This window comes from Phasianus colchicus, chromosome 16, assembly GCF_987193195.1.
Source record: "Phasianus colchicus chromosome 16, bPhaCol1.hap1.1, whole genome shotgun sequence".
In the NCBI taxonomy this organism is placed as follows: Eukaryota; Metazoa; Chordata; class Aves; order Galliformes; family Phasianidae; genus Phasianus; species Phasianus colchicus.
In genome coordinates this window covers 11,940,008-11,952,720 of record NC_143451.1, presented here as the reverse complement: position 1 = coordinate 11,952,720, position 12,713 = coordinate 11,940,008, and the positions used below count along the sequence as shown (strand labels likewise).

General features: G+C 44.3%; 1 protein-coding gene and 1 long non-coding RNA gene across 2 annotated transcripts; one reads left to right on the top strand and one right to left on the bottom strand.

Moving 5' to 3' along the window:
• Nucleotides 1-1,408: 1,408 nt before the first annotated feature.
• Nucleotides 1,409-12,223, bottom strand: DHRS7B (dehydrogenase/reductase 7B). The gene is made up of 7 exons (XM_031606855.2): nucleotides 12,125-12,223; nucleotides 7,189-7,364; nucleotides 6,037-6,152; nucleotides 5,173-5,383; nucleotides 4,436-4,528; nucleotides 2,876-3,028; nucleotides 1,409-2,351 (listed from the first exon to the last, which is right to left on the bottom strand). The coding sequence occupies exons 1-7, from the start codon at nucleotides 12,142-12,144 to the stop codon at nucleotides 2,146-2,148; spliced, it is 975 nt and encodes a 324-aa protein (XP_031462715.1). The 5' UTR covers nucleotides 12,145-12,223; the 3' UTR covers nucleotides 1,409-2,145.
• On the top strand, nucleotides 2,259-10,430 carry LOC149915768 (uncharacterized). Its single transcript, XR_016471808.1, has 3 exons — nucleotides 2,259-2,389; nucleotides 5,707-9,386; nucleotides 10,341-10,430. It is a non-coding gene; the product is annotated as an uncharacterized LOC149915768 (long non-coding RNA).
• Nucleotides 12,224-12,713: the final 490 nt, after the last annotated feature.

The window sequence follows — 12,713 nt, the reverse complement described above, 5'->3', positions numbered from 1 at the left end:
GCATGCTTTGCTGCCCATCCTGACCACCAAGGAGACGCTCTGAAATGGAGAGCATTGCACTCCTCTTGCTGCAGAGAGGGATTTTGCTCTCAAAGGGGAATGTGCACACCCTTTGTATTCTGACTTAGAGCTGCAGTTCTGTGTACAGTAACCACAATAACACCCCTGCATGTATTTTTTTTTTCCTTAGGCCTGATGCATTATATCCCTCAGCACTCTGGGAGATAACACAGAAATGCAAAGCAGCCCCTTCCTCCTTCCTGAGCTGCCATGATTAGAAACATCAGCAGACAGCAGCTGGACAAGACTGGCAGGAGTGCTGTATTTCACTGTGAAAGACCCAAACGTGCAGAACATGAAAGGGAAAGCATGAGTAACAATTAGAGAAGCTCTCCTTGTGGAGAGAGAAAGGAGGTAATGCCTTGGTTTTGTAATTTAACAGGGAAAAAAAAGATTCCAGAGCTTCTGCTTGTAATTTCAACTCGAAGCCTTCATATAACAAATTGACAGCCTCCACCATAATAGTGGTGGAGGACATCCAAACTGAGCAGCAGTGTTGTAGTCATTAAACACATTCTGGTGATCATCTGAAATGAAGTTCTCAGGGACTGATCATAAACCTATTGGGCAAAAATAGACTTTATGAAGAAGGTCCTGCAGACCCTTTTCTTCTGTATCAGACTTTTAACTTCACTAATCCTCTGTGGATTTACACTGCCTGTTGTAAACTAGCAGGTGATAGAAAAGAGGGCTGGGATGAAGTATGTTGTTTTGCAACTACTGCCGGCACATAACACCTCACAGAAGCTGTTCTTTGATGCTTTCCCTTCCTCCAAAGTTACTCCTGAAGTGAGGAGCTGAAACAGAACACAGGGTGCAGTTTATGGCAATGTAATTTATTTGTCATCAGATACACACTCACAGGCAGGACATACAAGGCAGTACACTGGGAGAGTGCTGCTAAGTGCATGGAGGTGGCAGCAGGGGTCTGGACCTCATAAGCTTTCTTTCAATTTATATATTTCTGTTTTCTGAACCATCTCAGTGCAGCCATTTATTTTTCCCAACATTGCTGGGATCACACAGGGCAGGATACATCTTCTCTGGGAGGACGAACAAGTTTTATGCAGTGTGGAAATGCAAAGGGGTGAAGAATGGAGTATGGCATTCATTCAGGCTGAAGAACTACTTGAAACCTGTGCTATCTGTACAAGCAGCTCTCCTCCTCTCCCTGGATGTGTGATCCTAACTGGCACCTGGGACTGTTTTAAGTCAGGTGAGAACTAAGGGTCTGTCTCCTGCATTATCCACCCTACACACAGATCCTTCTTGCCAGAAATATGGTGTGCCTAGCATCTAAAGAATCATACTTACTCTTTGTTCTAGGCAGGCAGGTGGACCAGGTATCTATCAGCTAATAGCTGCCCTGTTATTTTATATCTGTCTGATGCTACTCCTACATTAACCTGTGTTGTGTTAACACTGTGTTGTCAGGTGGCACAGAGTGTCACAGCCCCACACCTCAGTAAGGCATGAATCAGACAGATAACATCATTTCCAAATAAAACCTGCATTCTACATCAGTTACTTTTTAAAAATGGCACTGGACTTAGCTTTAGCTTAACATATCAGATGGTTTGGCACATGAACAAGCAGAGGCTCAGAAGTTTTCCACTTCAAGCAATGCGTTTTGGATGAGATTGGAAGGAGTGGGAAGGAGACACTGATCATGCGAGCTCTCAGCTGGGGACTGTATTTCACAGAGGCCATGGGGGTCATGAAGGCAAACCAAGTGGGTTGTTTGTAGCAGGCAGTAAAGCTGAGCGTGCCTGAGGTGAGGTAAAGTGTCTTTCAGCACATGGGTTTCTCCTGCTGTGAAGTGTGTACATACCTACAGTTACCCTTCCTTGCAGCCTCAGCTCCCACACTTTGTTCCAAGCACCCTGCTTCAGGGAGGTTTAGGTGCTGTATTCTGGCATGTGGGCCTGCCCTGTCGTGGGGGACACTGCTTCTCACTCTCCATGCAATGGTAAGTTGCAGCATTTAGAGAAAGGTTTTTTCCCACAGGAGCACTTCCACTCATGTCCCAGCCAAACTGCAGGACGTTACTCTCTCCCTACAGTTACTGCTCAAATGAGCTGAGCTCTAAGAGTCCTTTGTTTTTCTCTCCTTTTTTGCTCTAGTGGCCATTAAGTTGAAGAAAAGCCTGGGAAAGAGGTTTCGTAGGTATACAGCCAGGGAGGGCTTTAGGCCAGCTACGAGGACTTCCTTCTTCTTCTGCCCCACTGCATAGAGAACCACCTGAGCGACCTCTGCAGCTGTCTGGCCTTCAGCGGTGTTCTTGTCCATAACTGTCAAAGCAAAGCCAAGCAAGCATCAACACTGGAAGGTAAGCCCACACTTAAATACCCTTTCAAGGAACGCTGTAGCTGTATGTGGTTGCTGTTCTACTTCTTGGTTTTTACACAGGCAGGTATAAATCATGGCTGAGCTAGAAATGAGTACATGCTCCTTCCAATACCCAGGCTGCAGTACACAACAAGCCTTGTGGCCTATCTCTCAATTAAAGTTTGGAGCCAAATGCTCCAATATGTCCTTCTCTTACTGAGTGTTGATTCCAAATGCACTGAAAGCTTCAGGAACAATGGCAGAGTCCTTCAAAGACAATGCTTAGATTGATCTGCCCTATAAAATACCTTAATAACCTCAGTGACCCCAAGGTCATTGCTGATTAGGAAGGCTAGATCCAAAGGTTTCTTTTGATACTTCAGGGCTAACTTATGTCTCCACCAGAGGCCATGTGCTGCAAGCATGTTTTGGAGTAACTCAGTGAGGTAGAAATGTGTTAGGTATAGGACACAAAACCATATCTCACCTCCATAGCGAGATCCATCTGCTGTTACAGCATTGAGAGAAAGGTTTGTTTGAATGTATCCAGGGCTTATAACTGTCACATCAATGTCATACTGCTCAACCTCTGCTCGCAGGCAATCAAAGAAGGCCTGGGTAGCGTGCTTAGAGGCAGCATCTGAAAAACAGGACAAAGGATATGTGCTAAAAGAAGATATGGGGAACAATTTATCCCCAAGTGCACTTTTCACCAGAATGCAGCCACTTCTAAGCAAGAACTCAGCAGCTGTTTGCTAGCTTTTAATTGTTTTTAGTGAATGCCAGCAAGAGGTAGTGGAATTCAGAGGCAATTCAGGTAGGCAAAAATGTAAATACTCAAGTTGGAAACTGGCTAGAATTCTGAACTTATTATCTCACAGCCATGCCAAAGCCACTATGGAGTGAACCCAAGTGGCCTCCGACTCATGATAAAAGTAACATGAAGGCTGTCTTGGGAGGCACTGGATAAGACTGATTGAGGCTGAGGGAACACGATGCCCTATGTGCACTGAGCATTAGGGACTTCAGAACTTGGCTGCACACTTGATCACACAAGCACATAGCGTGCCCTAGAGTAGGATTTTCCTGTTCAATGGATGAATGGCTCCTTTACTTGCTTGCTTTCCATGTGCACTTGGTTGACATGCTGTGACAGCCATCACCTCAGCATGGTTCAGGGATGACAGCAACAAGCACAGAGCTTAGTACATGCTCTGTCTGAGGACCTATAAACAAAAGCTGAGCTTCATGCTGCTTGACCCACACAGCTCTGGTCAGTCTGCTAGCATTCTGGAAGCTCTTCAGAACACACATCTTGCTGCAATCATACCCACACCATCTGCAAGCCATGATGGCCCAGACATTCCAAGCTCTCCTTCACTCAATACCATGCTCTACCACATGTATATCACCTCCACTGTATGTTTTCTTCTTCCTGTTTATTTTCAATAATTTACAGATGCTTTTATGCCAAATACTGTTTTCTTAGATCCTCTATTTTTTCCAAGACTTTTTCCAGTAATCTCACCAATGTTGTTTATTGGTATATCTGATTTAGTGTGCAGATTTTTCTGGGTCCAAGGTAACTGTTTAGGTTTTCATTTTGCTATCAATTGTACCATGGCACTTCATAACTTAAGCCAAAAAGTTCTTACTTTTTTATAGGAAATTAATCAGACAAGTAACAAGGAAAAAATATAATAAAATTAGCAAACTAATTACTCCTGAGGGATAGAAAATGTACAGGACTCCCAGATAAGGAAGAAATAAGGTAGAAATATGAAACAGTTTGCAAGACTAGAATTCTAAGCAAAAAAATCACATTCCTTATTCTTCTCTCCCATCCCCAAACATCTTCAAGATAGGGCTTTGTACTTGTGTGTGCCTTCCTCAACAGCTGCCACAGGTTTCTTAGTGTGGTCCCCACACAGATTCACAGCCCTGCCTTCTCTGCACGCAGCCAGCTGCATGGAGAACTAAATGTGCAATCTTTCATTCAGCCTGGTGCCCCAAGCATGTCTTTCCCATCTTCTGTGGAGGTACTTACATGCTGATCTGAAAGGAATGCTTATTTTGCCTTGAACACTGCTGATGGCCACAATATGGCCTTGTCTCCTCTTGATCATGGAAGGGAGAAGTGCTGGCAAGAGACAAGAAAGAGTAACAGTCTGATCATTATTGCTGTTGAAAATGTATGCTTTCAGAGAGTAGTGCTTCAGAGAAGCCTAAGTGAATACATGACAAGATCCTCATTCAGGGCAGGGGTTGGGCAAGGCATGGTGCTTGGGGTACTTGTAACTGAAACTGGGACATTCACATTATTAGGTGACTTGTTGCCAACGAGGTTGCACAAAGGCCTTATAGTTGCTATGGTAAAGAGAACTTGCTCTCTTCTGCCACCAGTGCATCTTTACAGTTCTTACAGCTGACACCCTCCAGGCTGAATCTTCTATACGACCAGAGAAGCCTTATACGAAAGCTTACAGCCTCACCTTGAACCCAAACTCCATTCCCCCAGGATTTCATCAGAACAGACAGACTAGCCAAAGTTCCTTCCAGACTCAAGTCAGGAGGTGTTTTAAGCAAGGTATCATCTCTAATCCTGTACCTCCCATACAGTCATACCCACATATCAATGTCATATGTGCCCATAAAACAAAACTCTCCTCCCCTCATACAGTATTCTACCAAATACAATTACAAATAGCAGTTAAGGTGTTCTTAATTGTGTTGGCTTTCATAAGGTATTAGCCATTATGCCCCTATAATGTGAATGATAGGTACCTTTGGTGAGGGCTATGGGACCAAAATAATTTGTTTCCATCACTTTTTTGTCCACATCCAGACCAGTGTCTACAATTGTGCCTCGGTAACTGATGCCTGCATTGTTGATCAGTATGTCCACATGACCCAGGTACTTCAGAATCTCTTCAGCAGCATTCAGAATGGTTTTAGTGTCTGAGAGGTCAAACACCACAGTGTGAGGTTTGTGTATCTGAAAAACAAAAGTTAGCAGAAAGACCGTTCGGGGTGTGCTAAATGTGCTTGTGCTCATGACTCAAAGAGAAGGCCATCCAAACCTCCTTCAATCAGTGTGGTGGTTACTGCACAGGAATATGTGACAGAAGCAGCTTGTACTCTGGTCTTTTTCTGCTCATGTGGCCTGTTCCTTACATCAGATAGAAGAAAAGGACAAGTGAGATCTTCCTCAGGTGCACAGTTTGTTGTTTTGTTACCTAAGAAACTGTATCTAATGTAGTAAAAAAAATGCAACTCCTGTTTTACTTCGGAAGCCAGCAATATCTTTCTTATCCACAGCCAGCAGAGCTAGACTTCAGAAACAAAAGCAAAGACATAGCAAACCTTGAGAAGTGACATCATAGTGTACAGATGCAGTAGGTCTTGGGGACTCTGCTCACTTCATGTGTTCTCTTCCATAACAAGGTAAGGGTCTTTCAGCTGGCTTACTTCTGTAGGCTTTTTGCAAACTTGGACATGGCAGCTCAAAGCACTCCCATAGCAATATCTATCCCCAGCCACAACCTATTGCTCAACAGAACAACACACAAGCAACTCTAACTTCTGTGCTAGCACAAATACCAATCCCAGCTGCATGGGACAGCGAGCCTTTCTTCCTCATGCACTTACATTCTTTCGGTGATCAGTCATGGCAGAAAGTTCCTGTGCCAGGTCTTTGAGTTTCTCACTGTCTCTGCCACAGAGCACAAGCCTGGAGCCAGCTGCATGGAAGGCCTTTGCACATTCTTTGGAGGAAGCAAGAAAAAGAGAAAAGTGGACATCTGAATGCCAGAGACAAACAGCAGATCCACATGACATCTTGTAGGCTAAAACCCTTTAGGTAGGCAAGGGTCTAGGGCAGTGGTTTATTATTCCTGAGAAGGAAGAGAGTGGAAAGGAACACCCAGCAACACTTCATCTGCACAGCATATCACAGCTGGAAGGTCTCCCTTGAGATACTGCCTTGAGATACCAGCTCTTTTTGATGAGAAATAAAAATTATCTTTCTGCTATCAGCCTTTTGGTTCTGACAGGCAGAGAAATCAATTCCATCTCCTCGCCATTCAGTTACACTTTTGTCCTTAAGGACAAACTCACAAGCAAATGCAGCAATTTAAGCTTTGCTTGTTCTCCAAGTGTACTCATCCTAATGAAAGGCCTTGATGGCAGAGTGTGCTTTCTTCCCTTCAAGAAGCTTTTTAAAGCAATTTTTTCTATTTAAATTAAAGCAGAGTTAGAAATGTATCCACTCACATTAAAAAAAGTGTTTGATTTGGAGGAAAAAAAAAAAGGGGGGGGGTTTATTTGGAAAAAGGTTGTGTTAATATTGCCAAGAGTTTTTAAATTTCTGGATTTATACCAGAAGAGAAAAGGTACATTAACTTGGGGATGAGGGGAAAAGATGACAGGGCATCCCAAAATGCACCAACAAATGCAGAATGCTAATTCCTGGGAAGATTTAGAGAAAAAGTCTGACTTCTTGGCTTTTTCAGGATTTATAGAAAAGGCTCCTGAATGGCACAAAGAAGCACAGCGTGTTTCTTACTTTAATGGGTTCTGCTTTATACAGGGTGGTCAGAATTTTTCTCTACAAATGCTGGGACTATTTTTACACCAGAATTAGCAGTGGCCTAGCTGTAACTGCCATAGCTGTACCAGCTCTCTCTCTCTCAAAGATGAAAACTAAAGGAACTTTATGCTCATTACTGCTTTATTCCAGCAGGACCCCCTCCCACAGCCCGCTCCCTGTCCTGCCTTTGGCACCCTGCTGTCCATACCTACCTTTTCCCAGGCCAGAGGTGGCCCCTGTGACCACCACCACTGCTCCTCGGAGGTAAGCGCGCATCCGCATCCACTGCAGCAGCCGGAAAAGGGAGAAGATCCCCAGGCTGCCAAAGAGCAGTGGGATGATAACAGTGGATGTGAGATCCATGAGTCTTCCTTTCTGAACAGCCTTCCTAGGTGAAGGAAACGGACTGTTTTACCAATAAGAGAATTAGCAGAGGCTTGAAAACCCTTGAAAAATGCTTTTTCCTACCCCTGCCTTAGACCACCAATAAACCAAATCCCATACAGAGTCGTCTTCAACTGATTTCCTCAACCCTGCATCTAGAGCATGGCTGTCCAATAGTTTGCCTGGGCTGCACTGAGGGAAGAGGAATTGTCTTGGGCCACACATAAAACAGGTAACGTAGTTAATGTACATAAGTAACAACACCTTTTTAAAATATTCCTTTTATTAAAACATAAAACAAGCAAGTTGGACACATGATCTAGAGTCTAGACTTTCAAAAGATCACATCAGAACCCAATTATAGCATTAAAATGCAAATACGAACATGTGTTCACTTCCATTACAAGGATCTTTCAGCTGGCTTATGGTCTTTCAGCAGGACATTTGGTGTTGGATCCTATAAGTTGGACCTTGTCATGCAACAAACCTGGATCCACAGATGCTGTTTCCACAGGCTTTTCTGTTTTGCTCCAAATTCCCTCCTTGTACAACTGTGTATTCAAATTTAAAGTTCTTCAGGGCTGAGATATATCTCTACATGCTTCTGATTGTTATAAAGAAAGCTACCTTGCTGAACCAGTAATGAACTATCAAGTATTTCCAGAGGAATAGCTAGAACACTGTAAAATAAGACAAAGATAGCTAAGCTAGCTCTAAACAGGCATGATGAGGTCTAAAACAAAAACCATCAAGCTAGTACACAGCTTTTCTCTTGCTACTATGGAACTTCCCATTACTGAGCTAACTCATGTATCTCTACAAAGCACTTCATTGTGTAACACAATGCAGATGTCCAGGCCATGGGCTCCCTTGGGGCACAGGGAGTATGCCTAAAGTGGAAATCAGAAACCCAGAAGGGGGATGAAATTAATTCCACTGAAAGGCAGTGCACAAGCACATCACTCAGCTGTTCAGCATCTTATTTCTTCACCTCTTTGTGTGAAATGTGCACACACTGTGGCTATTTTGTATTGATTTACAGGAGAAGACAGATTTAAAATGAGAAGAGTGCACGTCCCCCCAGAATAATCCTTGGAAAGGAGCTGTTTAGACATAAGGTCACTGCCCTTCTTTAGGCTGGATAAGCAGGGGGTGCTGCTTAAAGCATTTAAAGCAGCTGCCTCTTTAAATTGTCCTTTTTTGCTCTGAAGGGTCTCTTAAGATTCAGAAGACAAGAGGTGGGCAGGGACAGCAGGTGCTGACATTGACCAGTGTGCCTTACAGGGCCATTCTAGAGTCAAAAATATTCAGCTCCCTTTTAAGACCTTTAATTATTTCCAAAGTGGGAGCTGACAGGAAGGGTGGCAGTTCCTTTACAAAGCTCAAGTTGAAACTGACACATTTAGAAATCTGGCCCTGACCAACTTTGCTTCAGATTTTGGCAAAATGCAGACAGCAATGTAGAGCAGATGATAAACTAACCAGGAGCTTTTCTGACTCCTGTCCTCGCTAAGCCATAGCAGGAGGTGGGAGAGGTTCCCATGTTTGATTTCAGCATGATTCCTTCCTGTTCTTTGGCAAAATGCAGACTGAATTTACACCCAACTCTGTCACAGGGGCTGGTGGAAAAGAACCCCCATGCCCACCATCTAAAAGCTAACTGCATTTTGGTCATGTAGCATCCATCAGTCATCAGTGTGAACCTGTTCTACCTGCCTAACTTATTCCTTAATCATATTGTTTATTATTCATCTACTTTCTGAACAGAAAAGGTCTGCACTTGATCTTCTCTGTTTGAAAATCTTTGCAAGTCTTTTATTGCTTTTCTTTCTCTTCTTTTTGTTCACATCATACACAGGAATGGGGCAAATTTGCCAGTCTCTGTCTGAAGATTGCAGCAAATCAACAACTACAATCCAATTCTGTGGTTTGAAATAACAAATAACAACAGAAAACTCCTCTGTGTAAAGGGAGGAGAAGCAGAGGATGAGGAAGAGCAGAAGTGCGAAGCAGCAGCTAATCAAAGGTACAGATCTTTCTTAATTAGGTCATACAGCTGTAGGTATCTGTCATGGAAGGTACTCAAACAGCTCCATAACAGAGCCCCAGAACAAATAAAGCTCAATCAAGCTAAACAGAGAAAAGAAAGAGGAGAACCTATAGCTGAACTGTTTTGTAAAGAATAAAGAATTCCTTCAACACTTCATACCAAAAGTAATAGGTTTTTCCTTGCTCTCATGTACTAGTTCAGAAGTTTGGCTATTTGCATTGAAAAAAAGCAAGGATCTGTTATTTATAAACATTACCATTAAGAATGATATCAAGTTATCTGCAGGAGAGAAGCTGCTACTCATTATTGGTTCAAATGAACTCCTGAAATTCTCAGTTCTTCATCTCAAGACACAGGATTGGAATGTACAGATTATTAGAGAGAAGAAAAAAATATCACTGATAATGGAAAACCAAACACAGATGATTGGAAACTGTTGGAAAGGTTTCATGTAAAATAAATCACATATATCTGTTAAGAAAAACATTCCCCTTAAAACAAAAACTGGATGTAATCCTGTAAAAGCTAGGAGGATTTCAGAGGAAAAAAGGAGGTCAGTAAGGTCAAAAGTGCACTAAAGGCAGCAATGGTGAGATCAAGTGCTAATAAAAAAAATAAAAACCAAAACCCTGATAGTTTCCTTAAACAAGATCTATTCTCCTTTAGTTTTGGCCACCTAGAATCACATTGTGACAAATGGCAGCAACTGGGAGGCTATTTTCAGAGATCAAAAGGTGTCATTTAAAGGGAGCTCAGGGAAGGAAGGAAAAAAAAATCATTTTTCTTAAGGAAGAACTCATCCAGAATCACAACAGCTCTAAGCTATTACTGACCCACTTTAGTCTGAAGAAAGCACAATATCGTACCTTTGAAGGGGCCTCACTTGCCAGTGCCTCTATGAGGTGGTGTCTCCTTCTGGTCTTTTCACAGGACAGATCTGACTTCAATTACAAAATGGCAGCAATCCAAGAAAGTGTGCACTGCCCAATGCAGGCACAGCCTCTAAAAACAAGCCTCAGGAATATGCTCTGTGACCTTTGAAATGCAGGGGTAACTTAACCCACACATGAAAAAGACAGAGCTGTGTTTAAAAAATAAAAAATAAATAAATAAAATTAAAAAAAAAGCAACTTGTAAATAAGTTATAACTCTTATTTGAATTAGTTTCAAGGCATACTCTGATTTTATAGTTGTGGCAATGCTAAGTCAGGGCCTGAAGCAGTGATTGAGCACCTGGTGGGAAGGCAGGGCCAATCCAGGGGAGTTCAGGTGTGTGCAATGCATCTGAGTGACTGGAAGGTACTGCCAGGATCCACCCTGTCCCAAACCTCATTTAAGGCAGTAGAGGTGGGAGGATCTCTTGCTGGAGATCCCTACCTGCACTAAGGCCTTCTAAAGGTAAGCAGCTGTTTTTCCTTCATTTCTGTATCTGTGGCTGCTGTATTTGGGCTTTTTCTCATTTGCTGTAGCTAAAGACTGCCATCCTGCTATTATCATCCCATTACAGCACTGCAATAGTGCGTGTTCTAAAACGGCTGCTCTGCTAATTAAAAGAAAAAGACTTTTTTTCTTTCCTGAGGATTCTTGAGAACTTTGAGCCCAAGTGAACATACAGAGGAGTTTTGTACCACGTGGTGCATCAGAACCTGGTATTTATGAGAGAAATGGGTGTTTTGTCCCACTGACCAAACTTACTAAGTCTTTTTCAAGCCAAGAGAAGTGAAAACTACTTGCATCACCCAAACATTTTCAGTGACCCAACTACTTTAGAAAGAAACTAAAATCAAACTTATAGATGTTTAGAGCAGAGGGAAAAAAAAAAGAGAGAAAAAATCAGTGATTAAATATAAGCAAACAGGAAATGTGCTGACAATTTTTCTGATACAAAAGATCCCCATAAATGGTAGAACAAGTTTCAGAAACCTCAGCTCAAGTCTAGCGAGGAAAAAACAATGACTCCATTCAAATGGTTGAATTAATGAAATGCCAGTCTATGCTCGCAGTACTTGTTTTTACTCTTACAAACAGAAAATCATGTCAAAAATACACAAATATTAAGAAGGAATCCAGATGCTGGATAGAACTGCTCTGCCTGAATTCCTTCATGTGAGAATTCAGAGTGCCTGAACCCAGCTGGAGTTCTCAGAAGCAGCAATGGCAGCTGTGGCTGTGAGAAGTGCCACGGAGCAGGCAGGGCTCTGCAGCTGTGAGCTCTGCTCTGAGCTGGTGGCACCAAGGGGCAGCCAATGGCCTGAGGTGTGCCCAGGTGGGTAAACTCGTGTTCCAATAGTTGGGGTTAATTTCTAACAGCACAGCCTCGGCGTGCTGCTTTGATGGCTATTACCCGAAACAACGCAGATCTGCTGTGTTTCAATAACTGAACGCGGTCATAGAAAATCGTTAGAGCAACCTTGCTCAGTGTCACAGAAAGAGGAGTAAAACGCACTTCTAGAAGCCGCGCTGTATCTGACGAATATTTTCGCACAAATCTTCCCGCCTCTTTGATTCGGTTCGGAGCTTCGTTCCCACCCCCAAATCCCGGCACCTACCCGCTGTTCTCCCCCCCGCACGCGGCCCGGCCGCTCCCACACAGCCCCTCCCGGCCCACTTCCACCTCTCCGAGTCGCCCCGCGGCCCGCCCTGTGGAGCCGAGTTGGCCGGCCGCTGAAGGGACAGGAGGAGCCCCGGGGGAAGCGTGAGGGCGCGGCGCGTACCTGGCAGCCCCCGTCACCATGGCCACAGCCGGAAGTGCCGCGGTGCTGCGCGGGTGGTACGGCGCGCGGGAGAGGCGGGATTTCCGGTAGGCTGCCCAATGGCAGATCGCTCCTCTGAGAGGCGACCCGGAAGTGGTAACGGGGAAGGGGCAGCGCTTGCCAATGGGTCCCGCCGTGTGTGCGGTCCGGTCGAGCGGCGCCGCTTACAGCGCCGCGTTCCGCCTCCGGCTTCGCTGTGCTGCTCGCGGGGCTCCGTCCCTGTCCCCATCATTGGGAAGCGCCAGAACTGCTCGCACGTGGGCTGGGGGAAGGTCAGAGATGGGGAAACAGGTGAAAATGGGAAGGTGAGCGCCACCTGGCTCCACAGACAGCTCCATTGAGCCTGTTTGCTCATGGGCTCAAGGCAGAGAGATGGGGCTGTTCTGAACGCTGAGCTGGGCGTCAGGGGAACGTCCTGCGCGGGGCAGATGCTCCCTGGTGAGCTCACACTGCTGCTGTGTGCGTGGCTGATAACACGGATCTAAATTCTGTTCTTTAACCCCTCGGCGTGAAGACTGAAAATGGAGAAATGGTGCAGTGTGTGAGTGAG